This window comes from Zalophus californianus, chromosome X (assembly GCF_009762305.2).
Source record: "Zalophus californianus isolate mZalCal1 chromosome X, mZalCal1.pri.v2, whole genome shotgun sequence".
In the NCBI taxonomy this organism is placed as follows: domain Eukaryota; kingdom Metazoa; phylum Chordata; class Mammalia; order Carnivora; family Otariidae; genus Zalophus; species Zalophus californianus.
This window is the reverse complement of record NC_045612.1, coordinates 86,700,916-86,724,052: the sequence shown is the minus strand read 5'-3', so window position 1 is coordinate 86,724,052 and position 23,137 is coordinate 86,700,916. Positions and strand designations below refer to the sequence as shown.

General features: G+C 40.1%; 1 protein-coding gene across 1 annotated transcript in view; it reads left to right on the top strand.

The window, feature by feature from the left end:
• The window catches only part of LOC113931035 (P antigen family member 4-like), a 164,427-nt gene extending 143,941 nt beyond the window's left edge, over positions 1–20,486 (top strand). The window contains exons 2-5 of the mRNA XM_027608748.1: positions 17,016–17,098; positions 17,572–17,677; positions 19,050–19,169; positions 20,378–20,486. Of these exons, the coding sequence (XP_027464549.1) occupies positions 17,016–17,098; positions 17,572–17,677; positions 19,050–19,156 (296 nt within the window). The 3' untranslated portion in view covers positions 19,157–19,169; positions 20,378–20,486. The remainder of the gene's footprint in view (positions 1–17,015; positions 17,099–17,571; positions 17,678–19,049; positions 19,170–20,377) is intronic.
• The last annotated feature ends 2,651 nt before the right edge of the window (positions 20,487–23,137 follow it).

The window sequence follows — 23,137 nt, the reverse complement described above, 5'->3', positions numbered from 1 at the left end:
ATGTCCAGTATTCCCTTAGCTCTGGAGTTCTGCAGTTCTCATTGATCGGTAAACTTGGTCTTGGCAGGCTGTTCTTGCTGATCTTCTCGGGGAGGCTCCTGTTACCGTGGTTCCCAAATGTCTTTGCCGGAGGCGGAATTGCCCCGCTCTTGCTGGTCCAGGCTAAGTAATCTGCTCGGGTTTGCTCTCGGGAGCTTTTGTTCCCTGCAAGCTTTCCGTACAGCTTTGGAGGACGAGAGCGAAAATGGCAGCCTCCTAATCTCCACCCCGGAGGAGCCAAGAACTTGGGGCCCCGCTCCTCAGTGCGTCCCCAGAGAAAAGCAGTCAATTGCTCCTGTCTCCCCGGTCTCTGGCCACACTCCTTGCTCACCCGGCCTGTGACCAAGCATTTCTATCTCTGGCACATGACCCCATGTGGAGTCTGCAAACCCAGCAGATCCCTGCAATGCACTCCCCGCCGCTCCTCCCGGGGAGGAAGGGGAGTCTCCCCAGATCTGCCGCTTATTGGGTCCCTGCCGCGGATCACAGTTTATGGCAACCCCGAGCTGAGAGCCCACGCCTCAGCTCCATCTCTGCAGCCGGCTTCCCCGCTCCAATACCTGGGAGCTCTGCCGCACTCAGGCACCCCCAGTCTTTCTGTGACCCCGAGGGTCCTGAGACCACACTGTCCTCGCGAGGGTTCCACCCACTGGTTAGCCACTGGAGCGATGTCCCTCAGCGGAGCCGACTTCTAAAAGTTCCGATTTTGTGCTCCGCGGCTCTATCACTTGCCAGAAGCGGCTGACGGAGGCCCCCTCCCCCACCATCGATCCTCCCGAATATTGCCTCGGATTCACTTCTCCGCACATCCTACCTTCTAGAAAGTGGTTGCTTTTCTGTTCAGAGAGTTGTTGCTATTCCTTTCTTCGATCTCCTGTTGAGTTTGTAGGTGTTCAGAATGGTTTGATCCCTATCTAGCTGAATCTCTGGGACCAGACGAAATTTAGGTCTCCTACTCCTCCGCCTTCTTGCTCTTCCAGTCTATAATAATTCTTTTTTTTTAAACTATTTTTTTAAAGATTTTATTTTATTTTATTTGAGAGAGAGAGAGAATGAGAGAGAGAGAAAGCACATGAGAGGGGGGAGGGTCAGAGGGAGAAGCAGACTCCCCGCCAAGCAGGGAGCCTGATGCGGGACTTGATCCAGGGACTCCAGGATCATGACCTGAGCCGAAGGCAGTTGCTTAACCAACTGAGCCACCCAGGCTCAGTTAATCAGATGGTTTAGCATCTAGATTTCAGTTTCTAAATACCATTTCTCAATAAAAGGAACCAGGAACCCTGAAGAAATGGCTGTTTCTAGGGCAGAAGGTGAACCTGTATAATCTTGTAGTGCCAGAAAGTAAGGGGAAGCTAAAAAACAAAAACAAAAACAAAAACAAAACAACAAAGAAGATGAAGGCCATGTCAAAAGCACACAGGAGCCAGTCTGAAAGAGGTAGGTCCCAATGGCCAAACTGCAACAATTTGAGCCACAAAATACAAAACAAGTGTATTGGAATAGAACCTAAGAAATAAAATAAATATCCATGTATACATACTGATAAAAATAAATGATTGAATAAATAAATAAATGGCGGAGAAGGGGCAAATCTTCCTTACAGAAGAATTCCATACAATACATCACCAGTTTTTGATGCAGTGATCCATGATTCATTGTTTTTGTATAACACCCAGTGCTCCATGCAGTACATGGCCTCCTTAATACCCATGACTGGGTTAACCCATCTCCCCCCTCCACACCCAAAACCCTCAGTTTGCTTCTCAGAGTCCATAGTCTCTCATGGTTCATCTCTCCTTACTAACATAACATAATAAAATAAAATTTAAAAAAAGAAGAATTCCAAATGATAAATGTAGAAGGAATGAGTGAAGCAGAAAATCAGTAAAACCACTATTAGAAGAGCACAGCATTAGTTTTTCTAGGCAAGTTCCCTGGATTCATACTAAAATCAAAGGCCTAAACTTTGAGGAGAAAAAAAATATTTTCATGGCCTCAATGTATTTTTCTCCAAATATTTGCTAGTTTCTATAGAAATTTTAACATATATCCATAAATTTTTTTATATTCTTTTCACCAGGAGGTGAAGCTTAACTCTTCTTCTTGGGTGTAGGCTGGACTTAGTAATGCACTTCTAATGAAGAGTAGGGAAAGGGAAAAACAGTAATTTTACAGTGGAGAAATCTGATGGATACCACTTAAACCATGTGATCAAGGTTAATATCACCAGTAATAAGTCATATTTATATAACATACCCTCAGATATGATGTAACAAGAAGGCCATTTCACCTGAATGGTATTCTTCCCCAAAAGCCATTATCTTAGTTCAATCACAAGAAAATATCAAACCCAAATTGAGAGAGTCTAAAAATGACCTGACAAGTACTCTTCAAAAGGAGGTAGTGTGGATTCCTTCAACTTTATTCTTTTTCCAAAATCGTTTTCGCTATTCCAATTTTTTTTTGCCTTTTTTTACACTTGATCTTAGCCAAAAGGCCGAGAAGAGATTTTATTTATTTGACAGAGAGAGAGACAGAGCACAAGCAGGCGGGGTGGGAGAGGGTGAAGCAGGCTCCCTGATGAGGGATTTGATCCCAGGACCCTGGGATCATAACCTGAGCTGAAGGCAGACGCTGAACCAACTGAGCCACCCAGGCGCCCCTCTTTTGCCTTTTTAAAATAAATTTAATTTAATTTATTTATTTTTGCCTTTTTAAAATAAATTTTAAAACCACCTTCTCTATATATACAAAAAATTCTTGCTAGGATTTTGATCAGTATTGTGTTAAATCGATGTTTCAATATGGAGATAGTTGATATCTTGACTATGTCGGGTTTTCAAATCTATGAACATAGTTTTTCCATTTATTTAGGTCTTTTTTGATTTCTTTATTCAGTATCTTACAGTTTTCAACATACAGATCTTGTTTTCTTTTAATTTAAATTCAATTAGCCAACATATAGTACATCATTAGTTCCAGATGTAGTGTTCAGTCATTTATCAGTTGTGTATAACACCCAGTGCTCATCACATTACATGCCCTCCTTAATGCCCATCACCCAGTTGTCCCATCCCCCAACCCACCTCCCCTTCTGCAACCCTCAGTTTGTTTCCTAGAGCCAAGAGTCTCTCATGGTTTGTCTCCCTCTCTAATTTCTCCCCATTCAGTTTTTACCTCCACATACAGATCTTGTATGTATTTTGTGAGATTCAGATCTAAGCGTGTCAATATTCTGAATGATTGTAAATATTTAAAAAATAATTTGGGTTTCCAATTTACATTGCTCATGTATAAAAATTCAACTGCTTTTTGTATGTTGCTCTTGTATATTGTGGCCTAGCTAAACTCACTTATTCTAAGAAGTTTGTTTTGTTTTGGTTTTGGTTATTTTTTTTCCCCCAGATTCCTTGGGATTCCTATATAGACAATCATGTTGTCTGCAAATAGGGTGATTTTTAGTTTTATTTTTTCCTTTCCAATATGAATGCTTTTTCTTTCTTATTCTTGCCTTATTATGCTGGTTAAGATTTTCAGCATGTTGGGGCACCTGGGTGGCTGAGTCATTAAGCGTCTGCCTTCAGCTCAGGTCATGATCCCAGGGTCCTGGGATCGAGCCCTGCATCAGGCTCCCTGCTGTATAGGAAGCCTGCTTCTCCCTCTCCCACTCCCCCTGCTTGTGTTCCCTCTCTCGCTGTGTCTCTCTCTGTCAAATAAATAAATAAAATCTTAAAAAAAAAGATTTTCAGCATGTTGTTGAATAGAAATGATGAGAATGGAAATCTTTTCCTCATTCCTAATCTTTGAAGAAAAGCACTCAGACTCCCAACATCAAATACTATGTTAGCTATAGGTTTTTGCACATACCTTTTACCAACTACAGGAAATTTTCTTCTAGTCCTAGTTTGCCGAAGGTTTTTTTTTTTTAATCATGAATGGATGTTATATTTTGTCAAATGCTTATTCTGCATGAATTGACATGATCATATGGTTTTTTTCTTTAGACCATTAATATGGGGAGGATTAAATTGATTATCCTTTGGCAGGGGGGCTCTAAATACTCTTTATTTTTTAAAAGTTTTTTAAAAAGATTTTATTTATTTGAGAGAGAGAGAGAGAAAGAGAGAGAGAACATGAGCAGGAGGAGGGGCAGGGGGAGAAGTGGCCTCCCCACTGAGCAGGGCTTGATCCCAGGACCCTGGGATCATAACCTGAGCTGAAGGCAGACACTTTACAACTGAGCCAACCAGGCTCCCCTTTTTTGAAGTTTTTAAATTCCAGTTAGTTAACATACAGGTGTAATATTAGTTTTAGGTGTACAATACAGCGATTCAAGACTTACATACAACACCTGGTGCTCATCACAACAAGGGCACTCCTAAATCCCCATCACCTATTTAGCCCATCTGCCAACACCCTGCCTCTGGTAAACATCAGTTTGTTCTCTATAGTTAAGTGTTTGTTTCTTGGTTTGCCTCTCTCTTTCTCTTTTTTTCCCTTTGCTTGTTTGTTTTGTTTCTTAAATTCCACATATGAGTGAAATTGTATAACGTTTGTCTTTCTCTGACTAACTTATTTCACTTAGCATAATACTCTCTAGCTCCATCCATGTCATTACTAATGGCAAGATTTCACTCCTTTATATGGCTGAGTAATATTCCAGTGTGTGTGTGTTATATAACAACTTCTTTATCCATTCATCTGTGGAGGACACTTGGGCTGCTTCCATACTTTGGCTATTGTAAATAATGCTGCTATAAACATAGGGGTGCATATATCTTTTCGAATTAGTGTTTTAGTATTCATTGGGTAAATACCCAGTAGTGGAATTGCTGGATCTCATGGCGTTTATATTTTTAATTTTTTGAGAAACCTCCATACTGTTTTCCACAGTGGCTGCACATATTTGCATTTCCACCAACTGCAAGAGGGTCCCTTTTTCTCCACATCTTCGCCAACACCTGTTGTTTCTTGTGTTGTTGATTTTAGGCATTCTGACAGGTATTAGGTGATAACTCATTGTAGTTTTGATTTGTGTTTCCCTGATGCACAGTGATGTTGAGCATCTTTTCATGTGTTGGCCATCTGGATGTCCTCTTTGAAGAAATGTCTGTTCATGCCTTCTGCCCATTTTTAATTGGATTATTTGTTTTTGGGATGTTCAGTTTTATAAGTTCCATATAAATTTTGGATGTTAAAAATAGAGCTACCCTATGGCCCAGCAACTGCACTACTAGGTATTTACCCCAAAGACACAGATGTAGTGAAAAGAAAGGGCACATGCACCCCAGTGTTCATAGCAGCAATGTCAACAATAGCCAAACTGTGAAATAGCCGAGATGCCCTTCAACAGATGAATGGATAAAGAAGATTTGGTCCATATATATAATGGAATATTATTCAGCCATCAGAAGGATGAATACCCACCATTTGCATCAACATGGATGGAACTGGAGGAGATTATGCTAAGTGAAATAAAGTCAAGCAGAGAAAGTCAATTATCAAATGATTTCACTTATTTGTGGAACATAAGGAACAGCATGGAGGACATTAGGAGAAGGAAGGGAAAAATGAAGGGGGGGAATCGGAGGGAGAGGTGAACCATGAGAGACTATGGACTCTGAGAAACAAACTAAGGGTTTTAGAGGGGAGGGGGGAGGGGGAGGGGGTTAGGGTTACAGGGTGATGGGTATTGGGGGGACACGTGTTGTGATGTGCACTGGGTGTTATATGTAACTAATGAATCATTGAACACTACATCGAAAACTAATAATGTACTATACAGTGGCTAACTGAACATAATAAAAAGTATTCCATATTTTAACATATTTCTGGTTTTTAAGATTTTATTTATTTATTTGACAGAAAGAGAGTCAGCGAGAGCAGGAACACAAGCAGGGGGAGCGGGAGACAGAGAAGCAGGCTTCCCGCCCAGCAGGGAGCCCGATGCGGGGCTCTATCCCAGGACCCTGGGATCATGACCCAAGCCAAAGGCAGATGCTTAACGACTGAGCCACCCAGGCGCCCCTTAATATATTTCTTAAGAATATATTTTTTCATAATATGTTGCTAGTGCTATTTTTATGTGTTGTTCTTTCAAAATTTTAATATTTTTAATGATTTAATGAAGTAGCCAGTGATATTCTTCAAAGTTGCATCATAGTTGATAAATTTGAAACTTCTTTAATTTTCTCTATATACTATCCTATTTTTAGCCAAGAAAATGCTTACCCTACAGGCACGAAGGTATGTCAAGTGCAGGGCAAATTCTACTAAATAGGAGAGTATTTTCAATTCTACTTTCTTTTTTCCACTTAAATTGTGTGTGTATAAATGTATATATACATTTATACACACACACACACACACACACACACACACACACACAAACACATCGTCCAAAATATTTTTCACAGGTACTATCATTTTTTCTTTCTTCAAAGGAACTTTCTTCAGCCAATATGAAAGCCCTCCCTAATTTAGATGCTGCAACCTTATAGGCTTTCTCAATTTTATTCCAATCTATTACAGAATATAAATTTGCCCTATTAAGAATAAGAGCTTTTCAAAAAATAGTCTTATAAGAAGATATATTACAAAGCTAATTACAGAATTTCAAAGTAAATCCTTTACACTATTTGAGCTCTCATTGTATAATTTATTCAGATATTCCCATGCTTGTTTAAAGGGACATTTTTCAGTATCTTCTTGTTTACAATCTTTGTTTTCAATCATTGGCATTTATTAAAAATTTCAAAAGCTCAGTGTTTGTTGTGTTCCATTTGATTTTCTAATTTGATTACAGGTTTCTAAATGATATTTTGAAAGTAATGATAACAATAGGAGTATTTATCTGCAAAAAAGTTCAATAATATTTTAGGATCTTTAGGTTGCTACGTATGGCCTGCAGTCCTTCATATTATCAGATATACCTAAGACTGTGTACTGCTATGCTGAAGCCTTTTTTAAATGATTTTTTTAGTATTTATTATCAGCTTCATTACAAAAATGTAGTTCATTTATTTTCATCATGTATATTTGCATGTATATACATACACACATATATATAAATGACTGTATTATGTCTATATCACCATCAATTGCAAATAAATTTCTATTTCATTTGTTTCTTCAAGAAATAAAAAAAAAATAAATTTTGGATACTAACCCTTTATCAGATATGTCATTTGCGAATATCTTCTCCCATTCAGTAGGTTGCCTTTTTGTTTTGTTGACTGTTTCCTTTGCTGTGAAGAAGCCTTTTATTTTTATTTATTTTTGTTAAAGATTTTATTTATTTATTTGACAGAGAGAGACACAGGGAGAGAGGGAACACAAGCAGGGGGAGTGGGAGAGGGAGAAGCAGGCTTCCCGCCAAGCAGGGAGCCCGATGTGGGGCTCAATCCCAGGACCCTGGGATCATGACCTGAGCCGAAGCCAGATGCTCAACGACTGAGCCACCCAGGTGCCCCCAGAAGCTTTTTATTTTGATGTAGTCCCAATAGTTTATTTTTGCTTTTGTTTCCTTTGCTTGAGGAGACATATCTAGACAAATGTTGCCACAGCCAATATCAAAGAAATTACTGCCTGTGCTCTCTTCTAGGATTTTTATCCTTTCAGGTCTCACATTTAGGTACTTAATCTATTTTGAATTTATTTTTGTATATGGTGTAAGAAAGTGGTCAGGGAAATCCATAGTTATAGCCTGAGATTTCAATATCTCTTTTTTTTAAAAGATTTTATTTATTCATTTGACAGAGAGAGAGAGGGAGAGAGAGAGAGAGAGCATGCACAAGCAGGGGGAATAGCAGAGGGAGAGGAAGAAACAGACTCCTCACTGAGCAGGGAGCCCGACGTGGGGCTCGATCCCCGGACCCTGGGATCATGACCTGAGCTGAAGGCAGACACTTAATGAACTGAGCCACGCAGGTGCCCCAATATCTCTTTCTTAATAATTGACAGAATATATAGGCAGAAAATCAGCAGATATAATAGACAGTCTGAAAGATGCAGAATACCAAGGCTCACTTAAGAAGAAATAGATAACCTGAATAACCCTTCATCTATTAAAGCAATTGAAATTTTAGTGAAAAAAAATGTTCCCACAAAGAATACTCCAAGCCCAAATGGCATCACTGGAGAATTATAACAAATATTTGAGGAATAAATAATAGCAATTCTATACAAACTCTTCCAAAATATCGAAGAGGAAAGACTACTTTCCTACTCATTCTATGAAGCCAGAATTTCCTTGATTCCAAAACCAGATAAAGACAATAGAAAACTACAGATCAGTCTGCCTCATAAATATAGATACAATAATTTGATACAAGATTTTAACATATTAAACCCAACAATATGTTGAAAATATAATACATCGTGACTGAATGGAATTTATCTCAATAATACAGGGCTGGTTTAATATTTGAAAATCGATCAATGAAATTCACCATATTAATAAACCAAAAGAGAAAAAGCCCATATGATTGTTTTAACAGATGCAGAATATTGAATGCTTTTGCCCTAATATCAGGAACAAGACAAAGATGTCCACTCTCACCACTTGTATTCAATATTGTACTCGAAGTTCTAGGTAGTGTAATCAGGTAAAATTAAGATGCATACAGATTGGAAATGAATAAGTAAAACTGTCTATTCACAGATGACACGATCATTTTCATAGAAAATGTGATGGAATATATTTTATCAGTTTATTTATTTTTATTTTTTTTTTAAAGATTTTATTTACTTATTTGTCAGAGAGAGAGAGAGAGAGAGTACGAGAGAGTGGCAGGCAGAGGGAGAAGCAGGCTCCCTGCTCAGCAGGGGGACTTGATCCTAGGACCCTGGGATCACAGCCTGAGCTGAAGTCAGATGCTTAACCAAATGAGCCACCCAGGCACCCAGAAAATGTGATGGAATCTAATTAAAAGCTACTAAAGTCAACAAGTGAGCCTAGCAAAGTTGCAGGATTCAAGCTCAATATAAAGGAATCAGTTTTATTTCCATATACTAGCAACAACAAAAAATTGAAATAAAATCCAGTACAATTTACAATACCATAAAACATATGAAATACATAGGGATAAATCTGACAAAAGAAGTGAAAGATATGTACACTGAAAACTACAAAACAATGCTGAGAGAAATTTAGACCTAAGTAAATAGAGAGATATATCTTGTTCATGGGTCTAAGGACTCCAAATGGTGAAGGTGTCACTTCTCCCCAAATTCATCTATAAATTTAACACATTCTCAATCAAAATCCCAGCAGTATTTTTTGTAGAAATTGACAAGCTGATTCTAAAATTCATATGGAAATGCAAAGGACCTAGTTGAACTAGAACAAGATTTCAAGAATTATTATAAAACTATATCACAATAGTATGATATTGACATAAAGATAGATAAATGGAACAAAGCAGAGAGTCCAGAAATAAACCCATGCACTAACTGATTTTTGGCAAAGGCATATACAGGCATAAGAGCCAGCAAAGGCCAGCAGGACCAAGGTACCTTCACCAGTTGTCTGACTACCAAGGGATATGTACATAAGTGGAAACTCATCCAAGAGAGAAGTCCAAAGCTGGATGAGCACAGGTGAGAAGCCCTGGATACCATCAATGAAGACTGAAAGCGCAATTATAAATTGGGGATTGGTTGGCACAGAAAGGGAACTCTGGAAGCTTCTGTATAAGGAAGAGAGAAAAAAGGGCAATTTCTCCAGGTGATGGAGCTGCCAAGAGGGACAAAAACTTCCTTCCTCTCCATGGCTTCAGGTGAACCACCCAAAAATGCCGACACTAAGTAATAGCTATCTGAATACATTTGAGTGTGCGTGCAACAACTAAATGTGCACGAGTGGTATCTGGCGTTTACAGATTGTTGGAGTCAAAGTTTTAAAATGACATGCTTTGTCAATCAGATTTACAGGAACTCTCCTTTGCGATCATGAAAACTTCCTTCATGATTAGCAGGCAGTTATTTAAAAAAATTACCTCACAGAATATTTATATTCTCAATCTACTCATGCACTTATTGTACTCCACTGTTGGTCAAGGACACAAAAGAAAAGATGCCTCTCTCACCCAGAGCCTGAATCTCTAGCCTCAGGGGCCTCTGCAGTTTCCAAGCATGTTAGGACCTTACCAGCTTCCATGATGGTCATGGGGTTGCTAAGCTTCTTCTTGAGCTAAAGGATTCAAGGGAACTAGCAGATCCATGAGGCAGCACAATGCAAAGAAATGAGCAAAGGCAGTGGGATCAGATAGGTTTAATTCCTGGAATACCTTGCCAGAGGGTGTGATGTCAGGCAAGTTGTTAATACTCTTAAGCCCCTATTTCTTCATGTAGAATTTTTTTCCTAAAGAAATCATTAAGGAAGTAGGCAGGCAATGATTCATGAGGATGTCTGCTGCAGCATGGATGATAATCTAGAATGAATGTGTAAGATGTGTAATATATGGGAATGTATGCATTAAAATGACAAAGAGAAGAGGTTTTTTTATGAGAGGGAGAGGATGGGGAGGGGTTGAGGGAAAGGGAGAGAGAATCTTAAGCAGGCTCCACGACCAGTGCAGAACTGACTTGGGGCTTGATACCACAATCCTGAGTTCACAACCTGAGTCGAAATCAAGAGTCAGATGCTTAACTTACTGAGCCACCCAGGCACCCCAGAAGAGAGGTTTTTTAATGAATGCTGGAATCCCAGGGTTGTTTCTCAATTCTCCTCTTTCTGACTTTATGGGTTTTTTTTTACTCTGAGCATGAATTACTTGAGTAATAATGTTCAACTTTATTATTTATCAAGAATGCAAATGCAGATACTAGCATGGTACCATTTTCTCCCATCAAAATAGCAGAAAAAGAACTAAAGTTATACCCAACAATTGCAGGGGTGGAAGAAAACAGGCCTTCTTGGGGCACCTGGGTGGCTGAGTCAGTTAAGCGTCTGCCTTCAGCTCAGGTCATGATCTCAGGGTCCAAGGATTGAGCCCTGCGTTGGGCTCCCTGCTCAGCGGGGAGTCTGCTTCTCCCTCTCCCTCTGCCCCTCCCCCACTTGTGTGCATGTTCTCTCTCTCAAATAAATAAAATCTTTTTTAAAAAAAGAAAACAGGGGCGCCTGGGTGGCTCAGTCGTTAAGCATCTGCCTTCGGCTCAGGTCATGATCCCAGGGTCCTGGGATCGAGCCCCACATCAGGCTCCCTGCTCTGCGGGAGGCCTGCTTCTCCCTCTCCCACTCCCCCTGCTTGTGTTCCTGCTCTCGCTGTGTCTCTCTCTGTCAAATAAATACATAAATAAATAAAATCTTTAAAAAAAATTAAAAAAAGAAAACAGGCCTTCTTATGCACAAGCTGGAGTGTAAAATGATTTCTCCTATCTTTGAGTCATCTAGCAAGACATATTAAAAACATTTAAAGCCCCCACTTTCCTTTCATCCAGCAATTCAGTTTCCAGGAATACATTCTAATATGAGAAAAGGGTGCTACAGTGCAAGAATAAGATGTTCATTCCAATTTTTCTTATAATAGCAAAAAGATGAGAAATAATCAACAAAAAACACACACATAGACACACATGTGTCTGTTTAAAATAAACAAAATCATACTATAGGGTTCTGTGCCTTTTTGGTATTATTTAACCTTAATTAATGAACATCAGTATATACCACTATATGTTAATTGATCTAATTCTTCAATGGCTGCAAAATTTCCATTGTCTAGTGTTTACTGCAACTCCTATGAGCAAATACATTACTGAACACACAGGCACTTTTTACATTCTTACAACTGTTGTATATATACCACAGTCTACTTGGATGAATATACCTCTAGAATGAATCCCAAAAGGGAGATTGCTGGGAAAGAATGCTTAGTGCATTACTAACTGAGAGATACTGAGAGTGTCAGGAGTTTCTCATGAACCTCTAAACCTGCTTCCTCTCCCTCATCTAAAGGGGTGCGGATGGGTTTACACGAGCTGTTGGGGCTCAACACAGACACAACTCATACACCCTCGCTGTATACCCTCTATTGCTCTCTCTCTCCAAGGCTAGCTGTTGGGATTTCTCCCAACTGCACATGAAGGTGGTGGTTGTGAGCAGTAACTCCCAGGTGTGGTCCACACTCAGACCCACAGGAGCAGTACCTAGGCCAGCAGAAGACAAGACAGGGAAGAACAGAGCACTCCCCACCACCATCATCTCCCTCTGAAGCACACACCTGCAGTCAGTACGTGACCCTGACTCTTTCCCTCCTCCAGGTATTGGACGCAGGCTGGGTCACCACCCACTCACAGCACAGTCACAGCTGCCTCCCCTCACCATGGCTTCACCACGGCCTTGTGTCTGTACATCCTGCTCATAGCTGACCCAGGTAGCATATATCACATTTCTCCCAGTGGGTTTTTGGACAGTCTGAAAAGGGCTCACCTTTGGCCCATGTACCACCTGGGCCTTGGCCTGGGGTTGGACCTTGATACCTGCTCCGCTCCAGACTGGGCACAGTCGCTAGTCCCCATTCTTGATTATCACCTCCAACAATGGAAAATGGATGGACAAAAAAATCTCTTTTCCCTCTGTTATGGTGAGGGAGGGGAGGGACAGGAATGGCATAAAGGGATGCCATGTGGCTCCCCTCAGTGGTCCTAGCAACAACACTGTTACTTCCAGGTGTTAATTCTACCCAGAATTAGATGACCTCATGCTGGGATTTAAATAAGCATGACATGACAGTGGGACTGAGCAATTCTTAGTGACTGAATTATTTGTAAGGAGCAGGTTTTACTTGTGCCATAAAACAAATAAAATGAAATGGTATCTACAGTCTTCACAAGGATACAAACAAGGGCTTGGGAGTATCTGATTGTCCTTGGTCAGAGCAGTTGCTCTGTCCTAACGCTGTCCGAGTATGAGGTTACCCGGAAGGCTTGCAGCACTGGGCAGATTGGATTTTTTTTTTTCAGTTTAGACTCCAAGCTCTCACGCAGACAGGACCCCATCTTCCCAGCGTCCTGAAGAAACCTGATCCTACCCAGAGAGCACAGCTGCTGCCAACAGACAAAGCACCAAGGTCAGGGAGACAGCTGGGCAGCAGATAGCCTTTCCAAGAGATAACAGGAAATGACTAAGAGCCAATAAAAGAGCTTACCTGAGGAGAAACATGAGACTGAGGTCAGATCCCACAGTTTATGCTGATTAAAGAGTATGAGACCTCAGTCCTTCTCAATAAATCTTTATTTCATACACATGAAGATCTGAGTTGTAGGAACAGCTCCTGATTAGATATTAAAAGTGGTTATCCCTAATTAGTGAGATTAAGGAAAAATTATATAGTCTTTACACTTGGCTCTAACTTGACTCGAGCTTGTCTGTATGAGACAGGGAGGGTGAGAGGAGGGGAGACAGGGAAGAAGAGAGGGAGTAACGTGGCAATTCTGCTTCTGCCACAGGGGTTCTTTCTAACTGTCAAAGAATGTGTGCTTCTCTAAAGGTAACCTGCAGGGTTTGGGAATGAAAGACAGAAAGGGTTTTTGGTAGGGGGTGGAGACAGGGCAGGGCAGGGCAAAGTCCTTTCTGTCTTATGGGTATCCATCTACTGTTGTTTGCCAAAGGCAGGAGCAGTGGGTGGCTGCCCTCCTCCCCTCCCCTCCCCTCCCCTCCCTCTTCCCCTGACAGTGGAGGACCAGACCACCGAGGTGACGGTGAAGCTTTTGGAGGTTTACCAGATTGCAGGAGACTTACAACCCTGAGGACTGCATTTTACCTGCTGTGTTACCTGTGGAGTACCATGTGTCTTTGGAGCCCTGGAACACGCTGGCTTCAGGAAAACAAAGTCAACTAACTGTCTGAGAGGAGTAGGAGGTGAACTTTTCCAAAGCCTCTCTCCTCTTTTGGGATCGTGCTGCACATACACAATGCTACATAACCAGCTATTTCAAGTTAATAACTCAATGTGAGCAGCACCAATATGACAGCAGACATTATTCAGTATTAGTTTTCATGGGTGGCCATATTTCATTTCCAAATGTGCTGCAATTTATTTATATAGCAAGTCCATGACCATTGTTTTTATAAATTAAGCTGCTTTGGAAGTCCCATGTATCTAAATCTTTGTTCACATCCAAGACAGTTTCCTTAATATAAAGTTTTATTTTTTTTTATGATTTTATTTATTTATTTGAGAGAGAGAGAGTGAAAGAGAGACATCATGAGCACGGGGGAGGGTAGAGGGAGAAAAAGACTGCCCACTGAGCTGGGAGCCTGATGTTTGACTTGATCCCAGGACCCTAGGATCATGACCTGAGTGGAAGGCAGATGCTTAACTGACTGAGCCACCCAGGTGCCCTAACATAAAGGTTTTAGAAGTACAAGTGCTGGGTTACAAGATGTGTATGAGTTTTAAAGCTTATATATTCGGATTTGGATTTATCAATCCTTTTCTTTGCATTTTCTGGATTCCTCTCATGCTTAAAATGGCTTTGCACACTTTCAGAGCCTAAAAGCTTTCACACATCTCTGGGGAGACTAAAGATTCTCTTGAGGGCCCCTGAGACAGCTGCACTGAGGAGAAAATTTGGAGGGCCAATTGGCAGATGAAATGCAGGGCTGGGAACAGTCCTAGACACACTGAAAGATTTTGGGGGTGGAGAAGGGAAGGACAAGTCTTCCAGGACTCGGAAACAATGCCCTGCTCCAGGCGGGGCAGAGTTTCTGCTTGGTTAGAGAAGGCTGGATCCACAGCCTATGTGACACACACATTGCCGTGCATACCCCCAGGTGTTATTACACATACCTCCAAAGCTTGGGATTGGCTGGTGAAGTTGACTCTGCAGAGGTTGTGTTTAGGTGGCAACGGAAGATAGATACCATTTTCATTCCCTTTCTGATTCTCCAACAGGCTCTCGGCTGTCTCTCGGCAAGTGTAAATGTGAATAGGTGTGAATGCATGAGAGTGAGGGGGTGCCAGCAAGACTCAGATGGATCGGGGCAGAGAGATCTGTAGTCTCTGAGAAGGAAGTTCCTCCAAGTCGTCATCTTTCTCCTCAAAGGTCCTGTGGCTGCCATGGCCCTTGTGTGGTGGGGCCAGGACAAGGGAGGACGGTGGGCTGCAAAGGGGTCAGATGAAGTTGGGGTGAGTCTTGGGGATGTTATTTGAGGTATCTGGGTGCCAGAAGCATCAGGTACTGCTGACAAAGGACAGATGAAGGAATCCTTGGTGGGGTCCCGGATGAAGGGATGAGACAGCCCCGCCCGTGCAGTACATGTGGGATCCAGTGCGCATGCCCAGTGCCCACACTGTCCCATCAGCCATTGCTGTGGGGGTGTGTGCAACGTGGTCCGTGTGCAGTGCAGTGCAGATTGCATCGTTCTGCCTGGATTCTTCCTCACTGTCTGAGACTCAATAGGTAGGTCTCTAGATCAGTCTAGAAGTTTAAATGCGAGTTTGAGGAGAGAGCTAGTGGGCTTTGGGTGGGCCAGGACCGTGTAGTTCCTGGCCTCTGTGGCAGAAAGCCCCTGAGGTCTTCGTTCTTCTCACGGGTGTTGCAGCTACCATGGCTCTTGTCACGGTGGAGAACAAGTGAGGATGGTGGCCTGTGGAGGGGGGGGGTCATATGAAGATGGGACAGAGATTGGGGCATCATTTGATGTATCTGGGTCCCGGAGGCACCAGGAGCTGAAAGAGGGCAGATTTGGGAATTTTTGGCACCGCCCTGGTGGGGGGAGGGGAAGCCATGCCACGTGGCACGTGCTGCGGCAGTGCGCATGTCCATTGCTACGCGCCTTCTCATCAGCGGTTGGTGTGGGACATGGGCAAAGAGCTCTGGGTGCAGAGTTGTGCAAGTGGCGTCTTTCTGTCTGGATTCTTTCTCACTGAGACGATCATTCTCCCAGGAGTTTAAGTGTGAGTGAGTAAGGAAAGAGTGGGCTTCAGGCAGGTCTCCAAGGAGCAAGGTTCTTGGGGCAATCGTATTTCTCTTCACGGGTCTTGCGGTTGCCATGGCTTTTGTCTTTGTTGGGGGGTGCTGAGACAAGGGAGGATGGCGGGCCAGTGAGGAAGGGGGGGTCAGATGAAGATGGGACGAATCTTGGCGATGTTATTTGAGGTATCTGGGTCTTGGAGACACTGGGAACTGCCGATAGAGGACAGATTTGGGAATTTTTGGTGAGGCCTCAGTGAGGGGGCAGAGAAGCCCTTCCCCTACGGCACGTGCAGGATGCAGTGCACATGCGCAGTGCCTAGCACTTTCCCGGTGGTTGGTGTGGGGGCGTGTGCAGCGCGTTCCGGGTGCTGAGCTGAGCAGGGCCAGTCTTACTTGTGGATTTTTTCTCAGACTCAGTCGGTAGGTCCGCAGATTTGTCCACCCAGGAGTTCAAGTTTGAGTGAGTGTGAGGAGGGTGCTGTCTGTCTTTCGGTGGGTAGGGGCAGTGTGGTTCCTGGTCTCTGGGGAGTAAATTCCTTGAGGTCGTTATCCTCCCCACAGGTATAGCCACCATGGCCTTTGTAGTGGGGGGGGCTGGGACAGGGAGGATGATGGGCTGTGAAGGGGAGGGTGCCAGTTGAAGATGAGGGGAGTCTAAGGGGTGCTATTGGAGGCATCTGAGTCCTGGAGACACCTGAAACTGCTGACAGAGCACAGAATTGAGAATGGTCAGTGGGGAGGTGGACAGGGCTATATATTATGAAATCTCTTCATAGTGGGGAGTCCAGTTGTGAAACTAAATCTCTTTGGGAAAGTTGTATGTCTTTTTTCAAGTACTCGAAGGTCCCTTGTCTGCCAGATTGCTGTGAAACAGATTTTATAGACAGCCTAATTTGATGTGATTAGAAAATAGGCAGTTGTTACTAATTCAAGATTTATTTTGGAAATCTCAAAAAATGTAAAAAAAGAATTTATAATGAGCAGTTGGCTGTGAAGATAGTCCAGTATAATTATTGTTTTATTACAATTTTCAGTTAACGATTTTCTACTTTCAGTGAGAAATATGAGTGCTCAAGTAAGATCAAGATCTAGAGGAAAGAGAGATGGAAAAAAGCCTAAGCTGGATGAACCTGGGGTTGTGAGTGCTTTAACGTCTTATTTCCATTGGCAGAAATAATTTTTTATGAAAACCCATTGAAAAAGTTGTTGAACCAATATAGATCTGTTGTTTAAAGGACTTCCTTGCTGAAAATGGGTGAAAAATTAATCCCACGAAAGAGACTGAGCAAAAAGACTTATATTCTGTTGTTGCCTGGTTATGTAAATTGAGCCTGGAACTTGTCTCTATGATTTTCCTATTGTACTTGTTAATAAACAGGTAATACATCTCAGAAAAGATTAAGAAGTTTTCCAGAATTATTGGTCCTTGCAGATAATTCCTTTTTTAGAATATTTTCTTTATAAGAAAGAGTAATTTTATTGAATACTTACAGAGAAGAGCATAGGAAAAATTCAGATTTGTGATTAATTACTCCATGTAGTATGTATATTTGTGCCTATCATTATAGTATTAATATCAATACTCCTTATTTGCACCTACCCTCCTCCAAGGCTAAGCAACCAGGCAAAAAAATGCTGCAAAAAAAGGAACCACCAACTGAGGATCCAGATATTGAGCCTGGACTAGAGAGAGAAGAAGGAGCATGTGGGGTTCAAGGTGATGAGGGGATGGAGAAACATGTTGTATTTCATTTATGAGGTTGTATTAGTAATAGAAATGGATAAAGGGTTCCCTGAAAATTGGCTGGAAACCTGTTTGGTAAGGGAAAGGTGTAGTTTGCAGCTGACTACAGTCCCTCTCTGATAAGTGTTCCTTCTTTCAGCACTTCACCATCCCATGGTGAATTAAAATTATTTGGCATGCTTGGAAAATATTATTTGGCATGCCTGGAAAATGCAATTCTTGCCAAGGCTCTATATTAGCAAATCAAGGGAAACAACATTAAATTTAGATAGAATTTACACTATATCACTAGTTAAATTTGGCCTTTTTTGAATGCTGTTTTCTGGGCTTCTGAAGTCATTGCATCAAACATTTGAGCAAACCTAGATATATTTTGGTTAGTTCTTAGATTGTAATTTTTGAAAATCATAGAGAAACAAAAATGTGAAATCCTTTCCTAGTTGCTGTTAAAGTCTTCAATATTTTTGTTTTCCTGAACCATAATCTAGTTGTCACATATTCTTTTCTTTTTTAAAGATTGATTTACTTTAGAGAGAGAGGGGCCTGTGTGTGCATGTGTGAGTGGAGGGAGGGGCAGGGGGGAGAGGGAGAGAGAGAATCTCAAGCAGACTCCCTGCTGAGCGCAGAGCCCTGTGCGGGGGCTCGATCCCACGACCCTGAGATCCTGACCCGAGCTGAAACCAAGAGTCAGAGGCTCAACTGACTGAGCCACCCAGGTGCCCCTTGGCTTAGTAGTATCTTTTATACCATTATTTTTTCCTGATCCAGGATCAACCCAAAACCACCCACTGTATTTAGTTGTCATCTCTCTTTGGACTCCTTTTTCCTAGAAGTGTACTTCAGTCTTTCTTTGTCTTTCATGATTGACATTTTTTGGAATCTAAACCATTTGTTTTGTAAAATATTCTTCAGCTTGAGTTTGTCTCGTCTTACTATTTGTAATGATTTTTTTCAGTAATTTATTGGGGCCTGCTTGGTGGCAGGTAATGTATTGAGGAAATGCTGAGGAAAAAAATATAAATGAGAGAATGATTTTTGTCTTGAGCTCACAGTCTTGCCAGAAATTCATGTAAACAAATGGCTGATCTAATAAGTATAATAATAGAAGTGTATATAGGTTACAAAGGTGACAACTAAGTTGTCTTAAAACAGTTTTATAAAAGGAAATGCTTCATAGAGGAGATAATATATGAGAAACACAACTCCATTTTCTAACAGAAAACTCTTAATGCTCATTGCATTTTTGTACATCACATTTTTTACAGTACAAACCTACAGAGCTTTATTTAGTAAGATTAATTTATGGTTTACTGCTTACATTTGTAATTCTGTTTATTTATATAAGAACCTGAATTGGAAGGTAAAAGCCAGGAAAAGGGTCTGGAAAAGACTGGGGGTGAGCTTGGAGATGGCCCTGATGTGAAAGGGAAGACTCCACCTAACACCTCCTAAATTCAAGAAGTAGGTAAGTTATCCATTAAGAATACAAGTCATGGGGTTGTTTTTTTCTGCAATATTATCATACCTTTGTAACAAATCACAAATATAAAGATTATTTGGAAGGTAGTTCAGACATCAAATGTTAGATTCAAAGACAGAGTCAGAGCAAAAAAATAAGTCAAAGCCATGTTGTTGAATTACAAAATATGGAAGTATTATTACTTTGGAATAGAAGTCCTTTGAAACCCAATGCAAGTGGTCGAATACTTTTTAAAGTACATGAATTATTTAACATACCCGAATATCAATTGGATATCTAAACAACACAGTAGTATTGATTTTCTTTTAATTTGCCTAAACTGTTTCTCAAAAATAACTATATCTTTTAGACACCAAAAAATAATATGGATCTCTTTGTTTTGTTTTTATAGGTTAGTTTGTTGATTTTTTTTAAAATTGTGAGCTCTACCGATGAGAAATGGTGATATTTTCCTTCACATTTTAATGTCATCTATGATGGCAGTCGCTTATAATTAGTGTGATCTGTAATTTTTTTTTTTTTTTTGGTAATCATGTAATTATCATCACCTAAACCAGGACACTCTTGAGAGTTAAAGGGAGTATTGTTGACTGCTTACACCAGGACAACAGGTGCAAATGAACAAAATGGCCACCATACTATAAATAGACCATATAAAGGTTGAGCTAGATCAGCGAAATAATTTTGCACAAAAGAGACAAACCAAATGGAATAATGTCCTTTGCCCTCTATGTAGTTAAAACAGTTCCAAGTATGACATTATTATTTTAGCTAATATGGATAATTAGAAGACTATTTCAAGTGAATGAATTTGATTGAATTCAAATGACACTGGGTTTACTTGTTTGTTTTGCTTCTTGGAGTTTCTACTTGGTTGATTTTCTTTTAACTGAAATAACCGGCATATTTTGCTCACTACTTAAAATTATCTTTAAATAAGCTCTTGGAATTTAGTCTGTTCTGGGTTTGAGAAATCTGTGTTTCTTCATGCCACCAAAAAGAGTGATGCGTTTAAAAAGTTAGAAAAGTTAAAAAGCCTGAAAATGTACATTAGCATAGAAGTCTATGCAGTGGTTAGGGTTCTGGTTTTAGGTTCATCTTATAAAACCAAAGCCGTAGTGTCCTTTGTGTACTTTTGTTATTGTCTAAAGTTCTGCTAAGTGATGTACCCAACTGTTATGTTTATGTTTTAGGTGATGGACAGTCATAAGTTAAAAAGACAAGAAGCTGAAGCCACACATACAGTTTGTTATATTGATAATTTGGCTTAAATTCTCTCAATAAAGATTTCAAAGTTTGCCCTGAAGTTGTCATGCATATCTTTTGTTAAATCTGGTCCTAGGAATCTGATACTATTATAAATGGTATTTAAAAAAAACTATGTTCAATTTGAGCTGGTCTATAGAAGTGCTATTTATTTTTGTGTAATTAATTTTGTCTGGCAACTTTGCTAAGTTTATTCTAATAGTGTATCTCTACATCCTCTTGGATTTTCTACATACGCAATCATACCTTATGCAGATAATAACTCTTCTTTCTTCCTTTTGAATCTTTATACTTTGTAGTTCTTGTCCTTACTTTTTGATACTGGCCATGTCCTTTTAAGTACAATGTTGGATAGAAGCAGTGATAGTAGACATCCTTGTATATTCCTGATTTCTCTTTCAACATTTCACTATGATGTATACTATAGATTTTTAAAAATGAGATGTCTTCTATTAGATTAAGGAAGTTCCTTTTTATTCCTAGTTTGCTAAAAATATTTACCATGAATAGTACTCTACATCGATTGAGGTGATCTTAAGAGGTTTTTTCATTAATCTGTTAATGTGGATTCCTAGAATAAACCCAATTTTAAGTCATGATATATTGTCCTTTTTATGTATTGTTGGATTCCCCTCTCTAATATTTTGTTCAGGATATTTGCATCTTTGTGAGTGAGATTGGCCCATAATTTTATGTACTCTCCATATTGGGCTTTGTTATCAAGGGTTATTCTGGCTTCAGAAATGTGCTGAGGTATATATCTTCTTTTTCTGTTTTCTGGTAGAGTTCATCTAACTTTGGAATTATTTCTTAAATGTTTGATAGAATTTATTAGTGAAGCCATCTAAACCTGGAGTTCGCTTTTTAGGAAAGTTTGAAATTAATGATTTAATATTTTCTATTCTTTGGTCAGTTTGGGTTTTATTTTTAGAGGGCTTTGGCCATGTTATTCCAGTTTTCATTACAGAGTTGTCCATAATATCCTCATTATTCTCTTAATGTCTGCAGGATCTGTAGTGATAACTGCCATTTTAATTCTTAGTACTGATAATTTGTGCCCTCTCTCTTGTGTTCTTAACCAGTCTCACCAGAGGTTTACCAACAGTACTAGTTTTTTCAAAATAAATCAACCTTTGGCTATGCTGATCCTTTTCTATTTTTGTTCTTTATTAATTTCGTCTCTCACTTTTATCATTTTTGTTCTTTCTCTGTTTAATTTGCTGTTCTTTTTTCTAACTCTGAAAAAATGTTTAGCTCACTAACTTCAGCCTTTATAATGTACACTTTTAAATGATAACATTTTTCATAAATAGGGCTTTAGCTTCACCTCAAAAGTTTTGATATATAGTATATTTGTTATTTAACTCAGAATACTTTCTAATTCTCATTCTGATTTCTTTGAACTGTGGACTACTTCTAAGTGTATTCCTTAACTTTTAAACATAAAGACAAACATAAGAATTCAGAAAATTTGAAACTAAAAGGATGGGCAAAAGATAATCTGCACAAAATTGTGAAAATTGGCTTTCAGGAAAATAAGCATTACTAGAGAATAAGGGATATTTCACGTAGAAAAATTCAATTTGTCAGGAATATTTAACAATTTTAAATATGAACCTAATAGCGTGGCTTCAAAATGTAAGGGAAAAAATGGAAGAATCACAAGGAGAAATCAGTGTCCGAGTAAGCAGACAAAATCAGTAAGGAAGGATATATAAGATTTGCGTATCGTGATTAATATATTTTACCTAATGGAAATAGATAGAACTGTGTATTCAACAACTGAATATGTATTCTTTTCAGTGTAATTATTCAGTCAGAGGACCTATGCTGTATATTTCAATTCTTTGAAATGTTTTGCATTTTTATGACCCACCATATGGTCAATTTTTGTAAAAATTGCATATGTGCTTGAAAAGAATGTGTATTCACTTGTTGAATGTAGGTTACGTACACTGCCTAACTTAGTGTTCCTATCCTGCACTTATTTTAGTGCTGTGGTCACCTTGCCCTGACAAGGCAAGGACCCTTGGGCAGTGGCTCAGGTCCCGTGGCCTTTCTCAGCATCCACTTGACCAATAGGAAACGAGTTCATTCTTGCCATGTCATATAGTGGTAGTAGAGCAGGTCCCTATGCTGTGGTTACTTTTCTCCCAGCTGTCCTAGGCTGCTCTACAAGCCTTTCTCTTTGAAATTTCTCCGGGCAAAAACCAGGCATCAGTCTCCAGGGCATACACTTTAAGCACTAAAAACTTGGTCATCACACTCCATTCTACTGCAACACTGGAATGGGTCTCTGATTTTCTATAGCTCAGAGCATACGGCCGGTGAGATGCCAGTCTTCCTTTCTTAACATATTCCAGATGTCTTTTAGTGGCTCTCTCAGATTTCCATTCAATTGATTTTAATTGAGGTGGGTAACATAACCTCCCTCCAGCTCAGAGTAGGGACGATTTCTTTCACACCAGCCTCCACTAAGTTGACAACCCACAACTTAGGTATTTTATTTTCAATAGACTCTTCTTTAAGGGGTTTTCAAACTTCTGATCATCTTTATGTAGACTGCTTAGGCTAGCAGAATGAGGAAATATATTTTTCCCATCTCTGTAAAATGTGAGGTTACTTATTGCCTGTTGTCCTGTTGTCAGTAGGCATTTGGATATAGTGAATTTAGGAGAGAGGTATAA